The sequence below is a fragment of the Ahaetulla prasina genome, chromosome 1 (genome assembly GCF_028640845.1).
Source record: "Ahaetulla prasina isolate Xishuangbanna chromosome 1, ASM2864084v1, whole genome shotgun sequence".
Lineage (NCBI taxonomy): Eukaryota > Metazoa > Chordata > Lepidosauria > Squamata > Colubridae > Ahaetulla > Ahaetulla prasina.
In genome coordinates this window covers 325,277,801-325,297,309 of record NC_080539.1, presented here as the reverse complement: position 1 = coordinate 325,297,309, position 19,509 = coordinate 325,277,801, and the positions used below count along the sequence as shown (strand labels likewise).

Genomic DNA, 19,509 nt, shown 5'->3' with positions numbered 1-19,509 from the left:
CCTTTTACTTTTTACTTTAATGATTTTTATAAACTTACATAAATATTTAATGACTCAACAATGACCAAAAAGATAAAAAACACTTTTTGTCAAACTGATCAGACATGGTTAATGTAGTCATGTATGCTCAGTTAATCTTTTGTGGCTCATATAAATTTGACATGGCACACGGCAATCTTCACTAAAATGTGGTAGGCTAGTTTTTGATTCAGTGTTGTGTACGCAGAATCTTTGAATTGGCCAGTTAGTCCTTACTTAAAGCATCGTGTTTTTCACCAACAAAGCAATTGCAATCATTGATTGAAGGATAAGAATATTCAGAGTTTACCTTCACAATTTATGGTATGCTAATGATAACAAACGTTCTTGGTATCCTATTAAATTTTGCTTAAAGAACCAGCAAGAGAATTTAGGAATCTGGATTTTTTTTTCATGTCCAGGGCAAACCTTTTTCATAAAAACAAGATAATGAAACAAATTCCATAAAGAAGCCAGTTTGTTCTTGGTATCTATTTTGAGTGGAGTTCTCAATAACGATTGGCGGCTCAATCAGCCAGATATTTAGAGTGGATTTTTTTTTTATTTGAATTTATACCCTGCCCTTCTCCGAAGACTCAGGGCGGCTTACATTATGTTAAGCAATAGTCTTCATCCATTTGTATATTATATACAAAGTCAACTTTTATTGCCCCCAACAATCTGGGTCCTCATTTTACCTACCTTATAAAGGATGGAAGGCTGAGTCAACCTTGGGCCTGGTGGGACTTGAACTTGCAGTAATTGCAAGCAGCTGTGTTAATAACAGACTGCTTAGTCTGTTGAGCCACTAGAGGCCACCAGAGGATTTGGTATTTTTATCCACTTATCAAGTGCTTTCTGGACTTTGGATAGGCAGGTGTTTGAAAATGTGATGATGATTATATGATGACAACTATTTAGCATACGGTGATAACGATGATTAATAATTTGCAATTGTTCACAATCTAACACTGGTGAAAGCATAATAAACCCAAGTCATAATCAAGGACCTAAGAATTATTAAGATAGCACTTAAGGAGATATGTAGGCAGTTCCAAGGAAGATGTTTAGTGTGCTTAGTGTGTTCAGATCCAATAAATTAAAAATGCTCAAATATTAAGGGTCCTTTAAATATTGCTCAAAAGACTCCAGTCACAATTGTTATTGCGGTGGATTTCTTTTTCCATAAGTGTTGAACTTCAATCTTCAAGTCCCAGTATTTTGCAATTTTGGGCAATTACTTTTCCTCAACCCCAATATGGCAACATTAGTGAAGACTTTATCCTTTTCAATGATTGGTATATCAGACATGCTATGAACAAGATGCTGGTCTATTTGGATCTTAAAAGTCCTATAAGTTTTTAACCTACCGTATATACTCGAGTATAAGCCGACCCGAATATAAGCCGAGGTACCTAATTTTACCACAAAAACTGGGAAAAACTATTGACTCGAGTATAAGCCGAGGGTGGGAAATGAGGCAGCTACTGGTCAATGTAAAAAATAAAGATAGAGCCAAGTAAAATAACATGAATATTTATTTGAACGAAAAACAATAAAAGTGCAAAAGGGGGAAGGAGGATTCCCAGCTTTAGAAAATTTAGAACTACGCCGCCTTTGGTATGACCTGAGCATAGCTCATAAAATTATCTGCTACAATGTACTTCCTATCAATGACTACTTCAGCTTCAACCACAACAATACACGAGAACACAATAGATTCAAACTTAAAAGTGAACCTCTCCAATCTAGATTGCAGAAAATGTGACTTCAGTAACAGAGTTGTTAATGCCTGGAATGTGCTACCTGACTCTGTGGTCTCTTCCCAAAATCCCCAAAGCCTTAACCAAAGACTATCTAGTATTGACCTCACCCCATTCCTAAGAGGTCTGTAAGGGGCGTGCATAAGAGCACCAGCGTGCCTACCGTCCCTGTCCTAATGTTCCCTTTAGTTGTATTCCTTTTATGTATTCAATTCATGCTTATATTTATATAATTATTTAATATGTATTTGACAAAATAAAATGAATAGAATAGAATAGAATAGAATAGAATAGAATAGAATAGAATAGAATTTTTATTGGCCAAGTGTGATTGGACACACAAGGAATGAATGAATGAATGAATGAGTGAGTGAATAGAATAGAATAGAATAGAATAGAATAGAATAGAATAGAATTTTTATTGGCCAAGTGTGATTGGACACACAAGGAATGAATGAATGAATGAGTGAGTGAGTGAATAGAATAGAATAGAATAGAATAGAATAGAATAGAATAGAATAGAATAGAATTTTTATTGGCCAAGTGTGATTGGACACGCAAGGAATGAATGAATGAATGAATGAGTGAATAGAATAGAATAGAATAGAATAGAATAGAATAGAATAGAATAGAATAGAATAGAATAGAATTTTTATTGGCTAAGTGTGATTGGACACACAAGGATCTACCACTTCTTTGGATGCCCTTCCCAAATTGAACACTGCAAGCATGAAAATGAGTCCTCCTTTAGCTTCCAAGGGACCAGGGTGCCTCTGAAGGTCAGTGCTCTAAGTACTAAGAACCCAGCACAAATCTAAGCCTGTATGCACACCAACAGTGAAAATACCCTGCACAGTGTCTCTTGGAAGAGAAGGTTAATTTTCATAGACGTTGGGGTGGCTCTTTTTTTTTTTTTTTGGCAGGGCAATAAGGGTCTCTAATATCATTAAACCCACTTTAGAAGTCTCTGTGTGTGTGTGTGTGTGTGTGAGAGAGAGAGAGAGAGAGGGGGAGGCTCCGGCTGAGCAAAGCGGCGGCGGGAGGCCAGAAGCAGGAAGTAGTCGGAGATCTGCTTGATGGGGCGGATGGGACCTGGGCAGACGTCGATGGCCATGTGCTCCTGGATGCTGATGGGCGGCTTGTCGCCTTTGCGGTGGCTCATGCAGGTGGCGCCCGGGGAAGGAGGCGGCTGCGGGGGCTGCTGCGGGAGCCGCTGGTGCTGCTGGTGCTGTTGATGCTGCTGCCGCCGCCGTTGCTGCCGCCAGGAGAGGCCGTCGCCAGCCCGGCCCTGCCGCGCCGAGCGCCCCGGCCACGCTGCTGGCTGCTGGAGGAGGGCGGAGGGAGGGACGGGAGGCGAGCAGCGGCGGCGGCGGCGGGCGGCGGACGGCGGACGGCAACGGGTGGGCGGTGGAGGTGATGTCACCGGCTCTGCCCAGCCCTGCCCAGGCGAGGCCAGCAAAGGGCCGGGCAAAGGCGACCGAGGCGGGCTCGCAGCCCAGCTGAGCCGCTACGGAGGGAGGGAGGCGGGGCGGCTAGGCTCCGGGAAGGCAAACGGGAGGCGTTCGTCCACGGGATAGACTGCTGGGATCCACGGGATAGACTGCTGCTGGAGCTGGAGGCTCGAAGGAAAGGAAGGAGAGGGGTGGTGGAGCTCAAGGTTCTTTAGCCCTAGACACCTGCCCGCTAGAGAGGGGAGGGAGATCGGGCCGGCCAGTCTCCGGGAAGGTAGACGGGCCGGATTCCTACTTCGGGATAGACTACTGCTGGAGCTGGAGGCTCCAAGGAAGGAAGGGAGGGTGGCTGAGGCGGGCTCGTTTAAGGCTCTTCCAAAGCAGCCCTGCTGAACCGCTACGGAGGGAGGGAGGCGGGGCCGGCTAGGCTCAGGAAGGCAAACGGGAGGCGTTCGTCCACGGGATAGACTGCTGCTGGAGCTGGAGGCTCGAAGGAAAGGAAGGAGAGGGGTGGTGGAGCTCAAGGTTCTTTAGCCCTAGACACCTGCCCGCTAGAGAAGGAGAGAGATCGGGCCGGCCAGTCTCCGGGAAGGTAGACGGGCCGGATTCTTACTTCGGGATAGACTGCTGCTGGAGCTGGAGGCTCGAAGGAAGGGGAAGGGGAGGGGTGGCTGAGGAGGGGCTCGTTTAAGGCTCTTCCAAAGCAGCCCTGCTAAACCGCTACGGAAGGGAGGGAGGCGGGGCCGCAGTAACTGAGAAAAGCCTGACGAGGCGGCTGGGCTACCTTCTGGCCTCATGAGTCGGCCGTCCGTCCGTCACTTCTCGGCTCGGCAGCCGGTTTTGAAAAAGGTTCCGTCGCTGGGTTTGGGACTTTTGTTTTTAAAAAACACCACCTTCCTTTTCTCCCTAGTTGGGGCGTTTTCCCAGTTCCTGTTTTTTCCGCCTTGCCTGTTGAGTTTTACCTGACAAGTTTCTTGCGCTTCCCCTCGACCTCCCCTCCCTCCCTCCGTCCCTTTCCCCTTCCCCCCTCCCCTCCCCTCCCCTGTCTTGTTTGTAGCCCCAGCGTCCCCTTTCGGTTGTATTTAAATCCAGAGCTTGAAACCTCCTCAGTGGGAGGAGAGGAAGCGTCTTGATTTTGGCAGCTGACCGCACTTGCACGGGCTGGGTAAGGAGAGCCCTAGGCGGCCTGCGGCGCCGGGGAGGAGAAAAGAAGAAGCAGCCAAGAAAAAGGGGTGGGGTGGGGTGGGGAAATGAATTTAGGAGGCGGCGTGTGTGTGTGTGTGTGTGTGTGTGTGTGTGTGTGTGTGTGTCTGCGCCCGTCCGCCCATGAGAATGCCAGCTATTTCTTTGAAGGCGGGTGTGTAGCCAGGCGCCTCCTTCCTTCGCTTGAAACCGGGAGGTTTCACTCTTCGCTCCCTGCGTGTGTATTTGTCAACAATTATAACTCTTGATTGGGGTCCCTTGCCTTGCCTCGCCTCTCCCTCGTGCCCTCTCTGTCAACGCTGTCAACAATTATAACTAACGCGCGGGTAATTGTGCGTGAGGGGGTGTGCGCGTGTGTCCACATAGGAATAAGTACGCATGCGCGCGCACTAACGAGAGCTAGCTGCCTGCGGTAGAAAGGACTCGCTGCAAGAGGAAGGGCTGAACGGCTTGGCTCGAGTATAAGCCGAGGGGGCGCTTTTCAGCACAAAAAACGTGCTGAAAAACTCGGCTTATACTCGAGTATATACGGTACTTGTTTTCTAAGCCTCAACTTGATGTTCCCAGGAGTTTTTACTGCATTTGAATCTAAACAGCAAAGTTTCCAATGATTTTGGCAACTTGGTCATGATGCTGCTTGTCATCAATTTGTGAAATGTGCTGTTTGTGGATTTTTTTTATTATATAAATATGTGAAATCACAGCTGCCACATTTAGCTGGTATTGGCCTTCATATGTAATAGTTCTTCCCAAGAACTTGGGATATCATAATGTATCAGTGCAGTATATTTTTTATCACTTATTTTTTATAAATAACTCAAGATGGCAAACGTATCTAATATCTTCTTCCTGTTTTTCCCACAACAATAACTGGCTGGGCTGAAAGGGATTGAAAATCATCCAGTCAGCTTTCATGTCTAAGATTGGACTAGAATTCTTGGTTGTCCTAGTTTCTAAGCCTCACACTGATCCATGCAAGGAATTGACAGATGGAAATTTTGTCAATGCACAAAATTTCTGTTCTTTTATCCCACCTTTGTATTTGGCCAACCCAAAGCTTTGGAATTTACCTAATGCCCCTGCTTCCTACTTTTTTCAAGTTTGCCAATGTCTAACTTCCATTTCTGTATTTATTTCCAATAGTACTTGCATAACTGATTTTTTTTCTTTCTTTTGTTTCATTCTGTAGCTCAGGGGTGTCAAACTCGCATTGTCATTTTTCCCCCTTCGCTAAACAATGTGGGCTTCGCCAGCGCATGAGTTTGACGGCCTTGCTATAGATCCTCAAAATAATCAGTTGCTGGCAATTAGTCAAAGGCCACCTCTGATCGTACATATAAATAGATATGCATTTCCTTTTTTACATGACTGGGGGCATAAGTTATCATGGTTTTTATTAAAGAGAACTCTTAAATGATATTGTTTCATACACAATGGATTCAGGAATGTGAATCCCAGAATCCCAAAGATAAAAAATTCCAGATTTTTAGGGATGGGTGAGTGGGCAATACTTAGATTGAACTGAAACAAACACATAGCTACACTTGCTTCCATTAATATAATATATTAGCATAGTATGCTATGTAATATCATAATGGAGTTTTTAAAACAGTTCTCTCCCAGCCTTGAAATGTAAGTTGAGTTCTCTTATATGGTAGATACTGTGTTCATCTTCTTTATTAATGTTTTAAGTTATGCTGTTAAAATAAACAGAATTTATTAAAACACTTGGACTTTGGTTTTCTTTTGCATTTATTTAATTTTTAAATAGGGCTTTTAAATTTATCTGTAACATTAAACTCTCATCATAAGTTAATTAAAAGCCTCATTTACTTCATAATATTTTATAATAAAAGAAATAGTAACCGGAAATAGGCAATTAAACATACATATTCAGAAATAAGTATACCTACACATAGTAGACTTAAATGAAGAATTAAATCTTTATTATATTTCTATAGCAGATTTTGTATAAATTATAGTTGCTATAGAGATAACTATTCAGAGTCTAGCTCTAGCATAATGCAAGGTACTAGGGAGTCAAGGAGAGCTGTTGTCATTGTGTCCCTACTTTTCTTTGATGGCAATTGTTGCAAGAAGCATGCTAATCTAACTAGTCTTTGGTCTGAATCCAGGAGGACTCTTTGTACGTTAAGTGTCCTGAATCTACCTTCCTTAGATAGTATTGTACTATCCAGCTTCTAATTTAATAAATAGTCTTAACTTTCTAGCTGCACCATTTCAGTGTTTTGATGATAGTGGCTGGAACTCAGTTAAAGTTGAAGAAGTCTTTAGTGTAAGTGAAACCACTTGATTAGTTACTGTTCCAAATAATGATGATGGTTTTTCAAAAGTAGGTCCTTCAGATCTTTTGGTTTTTTTTTTATTTTTTAAAAAACATGCATGATATGTTCCCTGAAAAATAATGGTATGTTATTGCTATCACATACAGAGATGCCAGTCAGTGGAGAATGTACCCACTTGAATCTGAATGGCACTAAAGCAGATTGACATTGGCTGTCTTTGTTAGATGGGAATTCCTGAGAAAGTGACATGCAAGAACAATATCTAGTCAGGTGTACAGAAACGTTATACCAAATCCCTATTTGTCACAAAATTCTATTTAAACTTCAATGAATCTAATACATAGGTAGTCTGAGGGAGGCAAACTGCATGCTATCAACGTAGCATTTATTCATGCAGTTTATAATTTAAATTCCTACTTCATTCCCTTTTTCAAGGATACAAGAAAAGGGATTTATTTTCCCAAGTGAATAATTCTGTTCAGCTGTATATATGTTATTGTTTAATTTTCCTTTAATAATAGAGCAATACTTTTTCCCATACCAAAAAAATTGTGAACATTAGAAGTTAAAACAACAGATGTTTTATCAAAGCATTATTTTCTAGTGATTTTAAATAAACATGTCTTTGCTGGTAAGCACAAACAAGATAAATGTATTCTTTAAAATAAATCATCTTTCCCTCTGGCTTTATTCTTAACAATTTAAAAAAGAGCAAAAATAATGTAGCATTTTTAGGAATCTGTTAGACAACACTTAAATTTATATCATTTTTTAAAAAGAAATGTATGCAGACAAAGCAAAAAATGTTTTTAAAACATGCATGATATGTTCCCTGAAAAATAATGGTATGTTATTGCTATCACATACAGAGATGCCAGTCAGTGGAGAATGTACCCACTTGAATCTGAATGGCACTAAAGCAGATTGACATTGGCTGTCTTTGTTAGATGGGAATTCCTGAGAAAGTGACATGCAAGAACAATATCTAGTCAGGTGTACAGAAACGTTATACCAAATCCCTATTTGTCACAAAATTCTATTTAAACTTCAATGAATCTAATACATAGGTAGTCTGAGGGAGGCAAACTGCATGCTATCAACGTAGCATTTATTTATGCAGTTTATAATTTAAATTCCTACTTCATTCCCTTTTTCAAGGATACAAGAAAAGGGATTTATTTTCCCAAGTGAATAATTCTGTTCAGCTGTATATATGTTATTGTTTAATTTTCCTTTAATAATAGAGCAATACTTTTTCCCATACCAAAAAAATTGTGAACATTAGAAGTTAAAACAACAGATGTTTTATCAAAGCATTATTTTCTAGTGATTTTAAATAAACATGTCTTTGCTGGTAAGCACAAACAAGATAAATGTATTCTTTAAAATAAATCATCTTTCCCTCTGGCTTTATTCTTAACAATTTAAAAAAGAGCAAAAATAATGTAGCATTTTTAGGAATCTGTTAGACAACACTTAAATTTATATCATTTTTTAAAAAGAAATGTATGCAGACAAAGCAAAAAATGTTTTTAAAACATGAATTTAACTAGAGTATATTTCTCCTCCCTAAAAGGGAAGGATTGGAAGGGGGTTCGCAATACCATTGCTTTCCCCCCACATTATTTCAATTGCTTATTTATTTCTACTTTAACTATGACATAAGATTTTTTTCCTCTTTGGTTGTAAATTTAGGAATGTAATTGTGCTGAATGTTGGTCTTCTCATTTTATAGATGCATAAAATTTACAAGCATTTTATATTTCTTATTTCATAGTGCCCTTGATAAAGGCATCATCTGAAATGCACTACTAAACTAAAGTTTATTCAGGAACACAGCTATAATTATGATAGCAAAGTCTGAAGTAACCCAAGATCCTGCTTAAATAGCTGGTCCAATGCTGTTATTGATCCCAAAGTCCTGTTTAATTAAAGTGGAAATGGACAGGACAACCTTTCATCCAGAGCATCACTTCTCAGAGGCTTTAGAACAGGGGTCTCCAACCCTGGCCGCTTTAAGCCTGGCGGACTTCAACTCCCAGAATTCCCCAGCCAGCTTTGCTGACTGGGGGATTCTGGGAGTTGAAGTCCGCCAGGCTTAAAGCGGCCAACGTTGGAGACCCCTGCTTTAGAATAAAGAACCCTTGAAAAGAGGTGTAGCTATGACCTTTTCTTCAACTGCTCTTCGGAATTTGATTGTGGGTTTATGGGATTTCCCCCCCCCTCAATACACAGAAATTAAGCCACATTTTCTTGGATGTGAGCCAAGAAAAAATTGTTTCATCAATATTAGCTTCCTCATAGCTTGAAAGAGAGGATAGTCATTTCATTAACTGGATGTTAATGGTATTTCCATTCTTTCCATTCTACTGCAGCTTGGACATTCAAACAGTTGAGTTCTTTTTGCAGTGCAACGTATTTGTTTCTTGCCAATTTCATGGGCTAGTTCAGCGGTTCTCAACCTGTGGGTCGCAACCCCGTTGGGGGTCAAATGACGATTTGCCAGGGGTCGCCTAAGACCATCAGAAATATGGGAAGTATACTTGCAAGTCAAAGAATCGCGCTCCAATGGTTGACTCCACAAGCCAGTTGCAGGCTCTTCAAATCGCTAGCCGAATTCGGCTTCAGGCGCGATGAATTAAAAAAGAGAGAAATCTTTGCTCTGATGTCTCCCTCTCAAGCCAGCTGCAATCATTCTCAATCGCTAGCCTAATCTGGCTTCAGGCACCATAAACTTAATAGGGGAGGAGTCTCCGCTTTAATGCCTCCATCCTCAAGGCAATTGCAAGCAGTTCAGATCGCTAGCCAATATGGCTTCAGGTGTGATAAATTCAAAATGAAAATAATTTTACGGTTGGGGTCGCCACTTCATGGGGAATTGTATTAAAGGGGTCGCCACATCGTGGGGAATTGTATTAAAGGGGTTGCAGCACTATAAAGGTTGAGAACCACTGGGCTAGTTCAATGAATCAATGTATAACCAGGGTCTTAAATCAAATTCCCAGAATTCTTGCTTCACACCTCTCAGACACAAATAGAAGGATGAGCCATCACATGAATAGAAGCCTCCACTGGAGATTAGGGTTCTTTCCACTGAACCTGATAAAAAATCCCTACCGATGCCTCTGGTTGCATTTAAATGAATTTGTTTTTTGGTGGAACCCTAGGATTCCATGGAACAAAACTTGGAAAATCCTGCCATAGACAACTTACAGTTCCTGTGAGAGAGTATTGAACTGACACAACATGCTGCCTCCAAGTAGAAGCTATTTTATAATGTAGGGCATTCTATAGAAAATTATAGACAAACATTTTACACTGCATGAAAATAAAGTGGCAAGATATTGTTCCATATGCCTTAGCCCTAAGTCTGTTTCTCATCTTCACAGCTCTAATATTTGTGGACCCAGCCAAAGGGGATTTTGGGAATTGAAGTCCACATACCTAAAGCTGTTGAAGGTGAAAAATACTATTTTAGGTACAACTAAATGTTTCCACTATGAGCAACATAGGTGATCTATGTGGAATTTGTTCAAGAATTCAGCCTTACTAATTCTTACTGATATACTGCATTAAATTATTATCAATCTGTTTTAATTTTTTGATGCTTTGTAATAATTGGCTGCTAAATGTTACAACAGTGGCTTGCAAACTGAATTTTTTTAAGCCAGAAAACTTGATCTGGTCTGGAGAACATAAAAGAGGAACCCTCTGTTAATTTTGAGTATGAAGGAAAATAGCTAATGTCTTTTGTTAAGAGAAGAGAGAGAAAGAGAGAGAAAGTTGCAAAAAAAGTTTTAAAAAATGAAAGAAGACAATGAAACTATTTATACCAAAAGTACATTTCAATTGAAGTCCGTTAAATGAACAAAGTAGAATTACTATTCTCTAAATAATGTAAAAAGATACAAAGGCAGAAATATGTTGTAGTAAGCTAAAAATAATAAGAGCAAGACAACAGTTGATTGTGTTATACACTGCTCAAAAAAATAAAGGGAACACTTAAACAATACAATGTAACTCCAATCACACTTCTGTGAAATCAAACTGTCCACTTAGGTAGCAACACTCATTGACAATCAATTCCACATGCTGTTGTGCACATGGAATAGACAACAGGTGGAAAACATAGGCAGTTAGTAAGACATCCCCAATAAAGGGTTCTGCAGGTGGTGACCACAGACCACTTCCCAGTTCCTATGCTTTCTGGCTGATGGTTTGGTCACTTTTGAATGCTGGCAGTGCTGTCACTCTAGTGGTAGAATGAGACGGAGTCTGCAACCCACACAAGTGGCTCAGGTAGTGTAGCTCATCCAGGATGGCACATCAATGTGAGCTGTGGCAAGAAAGTTTGCTGTGTCTGTCAGCGTAGTGTCCAGAGCATGGAGGCGCTACCAGGAGACAGGCTAGTACATCAGGAGACATGGAGGAGGCTGTAGGAGGGCAACAACCCAACAGCAGGACCGCTACCTCCACCTTTGTGCAAGGAGGGACAGGAGGAGCACTGCCAGAGTCCTGCAAAATGACCTCCAGCGGGCCACAAATGTGCATGTGGCTGCTCAAACGGTCAGAAACAGACTCCATGAGGGTGGTATGAGGGCCCGATGTCCACCAGTGGGGGTAGTGCTTACAGCCCAACACCGTGCAGGACGTTTGGCATTTGCCAGAGAATATCAAGATTGGCAACTTCGCTGCTGGTGCCCTGTGCTCTTCATAGATGAAAGCAGGTTCACAGTGAACACATGTGACAGACATGACAGGGTCTGGAGACACTGTGGAGAACGGTCTGCTGCATGCAACATTCTCCAGCATGACCGGTTTGGCAGTGGGTCAGTAATGGTGTGGGGTGGTATTTCTTTAGGGGGCTGCACAGCCCTCCATGTGCTCGCCAGATGTAGCCTGACTGCCATTAGGTACTGGGATGAGACCCTCAGACCCCTTGTGAGACCATAAGCTGGTGCGGTTGGCCCTGGGTTCCTCCTAATGCAAGACAATGCTAGACCTTATGTGGCTGGAGTGTGTCAGCAGTTTCTGCAAGATGAAGGCATTGATGCTGTGGACTGGCCCGCCCATTCCCCAGACCTGAATCCAATTGAGCTCATCTGGGAATCATGTCTCGCTCCATCCACCAACGCCACATTGCACCACAGACTGTCCAGAGTTGGGGGATGCTTTAGTCCAGGTGTGGGAGGAGATCCCTCAGGAGACCATTTGCCACATCATCAGGAGCATGCCCAGGCATTGTAGGGAGGTCATACAGGCACGTGGAGGCCACACACACTACTGAGCCTCATTTTGACTTGTTTTAAGGACATTACATCAAAGTTAGATCAGCCTGTAGTGTTGTTTTCCACTTTAATTTTGAGTGTAACTCCAAATCCAGGCCTCCATGGGTTGCTCAATTTGATTTCCATTGATAATTTTTTTGTGATTGTGTTGTCAGCACATTCAACTACTGTACATTGTGTTGTTTAAATGTTCCCTTTATTTTTTGAGCAGTGTACATTGTGTTGTTTAAGTGTTCCCTTTATTGTTTTGAGCAGCTTATATTTACAACTTTACCAAAAAGGAAAATAATTATGGTTACAATTAAAATGAAGTAGAATTTTCTAAAAATTATCCATATAATTTTATCAGATTGTTCAATGTACCCTTGTTAAGCAGAAACATCAAGGTCAGTTAAGCATTTTAAAAAAAATATTTAGAACAAATAGATGTTTCATAGTTCATTGATTCAGCTTAAAGTTTCTAAGCCTGTTGTGAGTAAAATAGATGTATTTTGTCATTTTAAAAGAGCTCAAGTAAGAATCCATATGATCTAAATGTGGCTATCCATTGTTGAGTGGAGTAAAATTTTGGATATTTTTCTTCCTTCTATAATTACTCTGGGGAACACTGTGTTTGCTGAGGGATATATCATTGTCTTCCGTCTTGTGGATTTTCTGTAATAAATGCATGGCATTATGCAAACAGACAATTGAACTAGAAAAGTGCTTGGTCTGATCTACTACAACTTTTCTAACATTCTTAAACCTACAGTTTTATATAGAAGGCTCAAGGAAAGCAGAATGTGTCTTAAAAATTCCTATCAAAAGAAACCATGCTCTTTATAATAGAACAAGGATTTCCGATATCCAAATATTATTTTAAGTAGTGATGTGCTACAATATAGTCAGCTTACTGTTTTCCATGGATTCTTGAATATGTAGTATCATTGCAGAGTGGAAGCCTCCAAGTACACCATGAGGGTGCCTTTGATGGCTAGAAAGGTTATGGACAACTCCAGGGTTGCCCTTATGTTGGCCAGAACCACTACTGTTCCTGGGCAAGACTGTTTGGCCCCTGTAGAGTTGAGCCTGATGTTCACATAACCCAAATTTGCTAAGCAAGATGAAGATATCTCTTCGGAATGCTTTGGTAAAGATAGCATAAAGGAATGGGTTAGCACAAGAGTTGAGTGGATAGAACAAGACCAGCAGAATTTTTGAGTTGCTGACTGTTATTAAGGGTCTGTTTATAACAGCAGATAAGGCATAGAATGAGATCGGTGCCATACATAAAAAGTCAGTAAAAATTAGCACAGCCATCCTTTTTGCAATGATTGTGTCTTTGCCCCCTGACTTGTATTGGGGATTCCTTACTGTAATATAAATTTTAATATAGCAAGCACAAATGATGATGAAAGCAACAATGTTCAACAGCAGAATAATGATAATGTAAGCTTGATCTACTGGTGTTTCAGTATCCATGGGAAGGCAGATGCTAACTTTTCCATAGCTACTGACTCCAATCAAAGGTAAAAGGGCAAGAAGGAAACATATCAGCCAACCACCCAACATAATAAAAGATGCATGCCAGAGGCGGATTTTTTTATCTAAGCGCATGGCAAAGGTAATAGCATACCACCGTTCTAGAGTGATTGTAGTCAAAGTAAAGATTGATAACTCACTAGCAAAGACAGTAAAAAAGCCAGCTGTGCTACAACCAGGCCCAGTCTGCCAATCAATGGCATAGTTATAATACTCTGATCTAGTATAAAGATCCACTGAAGCAATCAAGAGAAGATACAATCCCATACAAAGATCAGCAAAGGCCAAGTTACACATCAAGAACCGTGGAACAGTCAACTTGTAATGGCTAGTGAGTAAGATAAAGAGAACAAAAATATTGCCCACAATGGCCAGCAAGTTTACAAACCATACTACTATCCTTAAAAATCTGTATCCCATTACATCTTCGCAGGGGTTGAATTCATCAGGCCCTGGGCTGCAACTAATATCATCGTTACCTGTACAGATAATATAATCATAATGATTATTGAAAGTCACAATATTCTCTTGGGGGTTTTTGAGTTCTTGACCAAATCCATCTTCTCTATTGTTATGTTCTTCAAAGAAGGCATAATAACGGGAATTTCCACGAATGTCTCTAAATTTGGAATTCTCATCATAAACAGCATCAGTGTGATCTGAATAATCTTCTGCATAATCTTGATAGAAAGGAGCCCTGAAGGTACTGGAAGATCTTCTCTTGCGAATGCTGAGCTTGTTAGTTTGATTACACAATAAGAACTCCAAGATTCTAAAGGAGCAATAGAAAGCATGATTAATAAAACATGTAGCTTATCTACAGCAAGCAAATTAATCAGTGGGGAATATTTATTGTGAGCTAAGGCAACATTATTTGAGAAAAGCACTGCATTCTAGCTTTGGAATAAAGATACAATTCTAAGACCTAATTATGATAATGACATTTTGATTAGACAGCTATTCCTTTAAGAAAGCTATTACCCATTTAATTATACTTTAGTGTTATTACACTGCATTTGCTTTTATTTCTGTTTATTATAACAAATTGCTACGCTTCCTTTCCTTTATAAAATTCTTTTGTACAGTTTACAGTAAACATCATGCTTCAGAACAAATGCAATCTAATCTTATTAAATTGGAACAGCCATTGAGTATAAAATCTGCTTTAAAGAAGTTCAAACAATATTTAAAGATGATAATTTAGTCCATGGAGAAGAGGTGGACTTCATTCAGCGCTTAAATAAACATGAGGTTGACTTTCTACGGAGAGAATTTGAAAACCTAAGTGCCATTATAAATGTTCGCTCTCTCATTTGCATCACTTCTGATGTGGAGAAAGGTTGAAGAGGTTTTTGAAAGTACATTTCTATTGTTGGGCAGGTTCATGAGCCAGAATAAAATTCCTTAGATAGTTGGATTCTAACCCATTTAGAATTTAATACCATTTTTAAAACTCACCCCTTAGCTTTCTTCCAATTCTTGAAAGCACAACAGTGGCTTGGGTATGACAGAGCAGCGTAAGTTAGATAAGGAAAAGTTTTTACTGGGGGGAATTTCTTTAGAGTCCAGGTATTTTGAGCCATCAGTTCTTTCAAGTTTTCTAATCCTGTTTCTGGCAGTGAAGAGATACATGTCTGGGAGACGTCACTGAAGATATACACAGAGGAAAAATTAAGGACAATTAATAATGTCAGTTTCTCATAAAATGCTTCATGAATTTTTATTTAATTTATATGCCATACAATTGTCAAATGACTTAAAAGAATTAACAAACACAGAATCAAAGTCTACGTGGTTTTGTTTATAGCTGAACCAGTTTCTTCTTAAGTACTACAAAGAATAATTCACTCCTAGCCTCCTATACTAGACTGTCTACACTGTGGATATATGTTTTGTATGTGTGCAACCTAAGCACGTATGACTTTAGAATGTGACCTAAAGACTACTACTTTCCATACCATCAACAAAATGATTAGCATTTTCTCCATGATCCACCATTTTGGCATGACTTTTCTCTGTTGTGTTGCTTGACACCAGCTTTCTCCATCCTTTAGACAGAAATTCACTGGATTTTTATGCTAAGAGGCATCTGACATCCAGTATTAAGGTTGTTTATATCTGGCAAAATATTTTTAAACTTTTGCTGGACTTAATATTTCTGAATTATCTTTGGCCTTTTGGCTTACAATTTGAAAATTTGAAACTTCAAAATAATATTACACAGCTAAGAAAGAAACAGGAAAACACTTTTTTCTTCTTTAAAGAAAATCAAACTTAATACATTCAAAATAATTTACAAGCCATGCAAAACAATTCTAAGAAGAATAATCCTGTTTAGCTGAAAGTAAATTGAAGTCATTCTCGGATGTCTTCCCATTTGTTAGTTCACACTGCTCCTATGCCTATGTTTTTAGCATCTTTGGTACTATTGAGATTGGAAATTGCTTAAGGCATTATAATAATACCTTTAGCGAGGTCTATTTTGTACTATCTTTGCACTTTGTACTATATTTGTAGACTCTGCATATCATTAAAAGTTATCTCTGTTGCTATTATATAAGCCTTTTTTTAAAAAAAAAACTTTAAAAAAATTAAATTGTCATAACACTTTACCACTGAGAGCTCTGGGTAGCATCCATGGTACTTACTCCTCAAATTTTAACACATAACCACAACCTTATTTGGTAGCCGGGGTTGAGTGTTTCCATGGGAGAAGAAGAATTGAAGAACTGAACCTGATGTCAGCTTTGGAAGCCATACTAGGCCGAAGGCTTCCAAACACTGCCACATTCTCCTCTGTGGAAAAGGAGGGGAGGAGGGTGGTAGTGCAAGGGATGATTAGACATAACATTTTTCTTGCTGGTCAAGGTCAGGCTGGGTTCACAGCTGGAGAAGGAGTGGCTGGAGTGATGCTTCGACATGGGATGGTTGAGTATTGGAGCATGTGACCAGCAGAGGGGTCATGAGGGTGGAGATCTTGAGGTTTGTATTACTGAGGGACGAACCGGAATCCCCAGTTTCGGTTTTCATCCAACTGTGCCAGTTTACCTATGCTAGTAAAAGAACTTTGAAAGATGATGGCTTCGGAGTCTTTTCTGCAGGAGGGGTTTTCTGGAACCTTGACATCTGAGTCATTTCACTCATGGTCCAGCAACTTGTATATAACCCAGAATATTCCAATTCTATTTTTGGTCCACTCAGTTTTGCAAAAATAAAAAAATAAAAAAAAATAAAGGAGCAGATTCCTCCATGAAGAAAATGTAACAACCTGAAGCTTGTTTTCATGTACGCCTAGAGGCAGGCTTGAAAAAACTTAAAGTGGAATATGATTATCCTGCATCAGGTATTAAACAAGAATTATAACTTTGCACTCAGGTCAGAAGTTCCAGGTTGAAAGGATTAGCCGGCGACATCACCTTGTCCTGGGGATGCCCAGATGGGGGCTCCTTTCATGTCCCCAGCAGGAGCTGGAGTGAAGGACGAGAACTCAACCCCGCCCCACGGCAGCTCTCGGGTCTCAAATGTGGCTTGCTAACTCCTGCTCAGTGTTTCAACCACTTGAGCCACTGTGCTTCTCGAATTATAACTGAAGATGTGAAAGGAAATGATGTATAGAACACAGTGAAGAATATGGTGACCAAATTATTATTTGCATCATGAATTCAGTAAATTATATTTTAGTGCAATTTACAAACAGGAATTGTCTTATGGCACTCTTTGTGCTGATGGTATCTAAGCATTTTGACTTTCCATCCTCACTGGCTGACTAAGTGGAGACTTAAGAATTCAATTTATATCTTCTGAGCTGCTACAATAGGTCCTTTGCTTAGATCCAAACCTAATAGGTTTTCAAGTGCTCTTCCAGGATTTGTCAGTCCATGCTTGACTGGAATAGATGCCATATCTTGATTGCTATCACATTTTATAAAAAAAGTAGTTTCACTAATGCTGGAGATCGTCATCTACAATATGCTTTAGAATTCCCATCTTTTTGACATATTTTCTGTTGTCCATTATGAACTTCTACTATTATTGCTTTTTAACAATCTGCTGTTTTGCCATTTTTATGTTTTTCCCCCTATTATTTTGTTTTTGTAAACAGCTCTATAATTATAAGTAACATACACATTTACAAACAAATAGCTGTTTAATTCTATGTATGACTCTCTTAAATAAGACATTGCTTAACTAATCATACCGACATTCTTTAACATTCAGAAGAATCTGAAGTTCTCAAGTCAGTTTCCTTAGGTGCTTCTGTGTACAAACCAGTACAATTATAACCCTGCTAAGATGAATAGTTAGATGAGAAAAGCAGAAGCTTAATATTTATTGGATTTTTTTCTGTTCCCAAGTAAGTTACTCCTTTCATATTCCATGATTTCATGGTGGTGGAATGTGAAGAAATTCACCTTCCAGAATATTAGTAGACAGTATAAACATTACTATTCTCATCTAACAATTACGCTTAAAAACAACCAAAAATGTTAATTGTATGAATAGTGCTGAAGTCCCTCTGACCATCACTATTAAAGAAAAAACAAAAGTAAAGCCATACAAATTTCTTTAGATAAAATAGATAGATGTAAAATTTGCATGGTTAAATACAGCCTGAAAATTTGCATGGTCATAAAAGCTGCATTTTGTGATCCACAAGGATGTTAGGAAGGTTGCATGAGTTCCTTTGGCAGGATACAACTTTTGATCCTTGCTCTAGGGCAGGGGTCTGCAAACTTGGTTCTTTTAAGACTTGTGGACTTCAACTCTCAGAGCTCCTCAGCCAGCTTTTCAACTCTGGGAGTTGAAGTCCACAAGTCTTAAAAGAGCCAAGTTTGTAGACCCCTGCTCTAGGGTAATCTAATGGAAATTTCTTTTGGAAAGATATAACTGCCCAAGAATTCAGTTTCTCTTCAAATCAAGCTCTGAGACTCACCCAGCCTTTACTTGATTGCTGTTGCTTTTCTAAGATGCTTTGGCACCTCTGTACTGGTGATGCCTACTAATGGTGTCTTTGCTAAACCTGTTGGAACTAACCTCTCACTCAGAGAGAAAGAAAGCCTTGCACTCAGTAAGGAGGCTGCTCATATGTGTTTCAAGACTGAATCAATACAGATGACCTTTGTTATTTGGGATTTTACTAGCTATGGTTTTACATTTCTATGGTTGCTAAAATAAGATCTCAGTTTTTGAGACCCAGTACCTACAACATACATATATACAAACATTCATACAGACCAGTAGTGGGTTGCTACCAGTTCGCCCCGAACTGGTAGCAGCGGCGGTGGGAGGCTCTGCCCACCCACCTAGACATCTATGTGCAGAAGCGGCATGTGAGCACACGAGCAAACCAGTAGTAACCGAAATTGAATCCCACTACTGATACACTACTTATATGCATGTATGTATATAGGGGCAGGATAGCTCAGCGGTTAAAGATACTGAGCTTGTCACCCCGGGTTCAAGATCCCAGTGCCCCGCAATGAGGTGATCTCCTGGTCCCTGCCCCAGCTCCTGCCACCTAACAGTTTGAAAGCATGCAAATCCAAGTAGATATATAAGTACCACTTGGGTGGGAAGGTAACAACGTTCCATGTAGAATAGAATAGAATAGAATAGAATAGAATAGAATAGAATAGAATAGAATAGAATAACAAGAGTTGGAAGGGACCTTGGAGGTCTTCTAGTCCAACTTCTTGCTTAGGCAGGAAACCCTACACCACTTCAGACAAATGTTTATCCAACATCTTTATAAAAACTTCCAGTGTGGCCACATGATCACAGAAATATATTCAGATAACAATGGCTCCCTTGGCTAAGAAATGGAGATGAGCACCGCCCCCTAGAGTCAGATGTGACTGGATGGGGAAATCTTTATTTTTATCTTTCACACATGCATGCATGTATGTGTGTGTGTGTGTGTTTATGAGTGTGTATAAGTATTGCATATATATTGTATATG

General features: G+C 39.9%; 2 protein-coding genes across 2 annotated transcripts in view; both read right to left on the bottom strand.

Moving 5' to 3' along the window:
- LOC131187816 (uncharacterized) overlaps positions 1–19,509 on the bottom strand; it is a 227,972-nt gene that overhangs the window by 59,068 nt on the left and 149,395 nt on the right. The window lies entirely within an intron of this gene.
- TSHR (thyroid stimulating hormone receptor) overlaps positions 12,903–19,509 on the bottom strand; it is a 46,546-nt gene continuing 39,939 nt past the window's right edge. Inside the window, 2 exon segments of the mRNA XM_058162469.1 lie at positions 12,903–14,322; positions 15,009–15,197. Coding sequence (XP_058018452.1) covers positions 12,903–14,322; positions 15,009–15,197 — 1,609 coding nt within the window.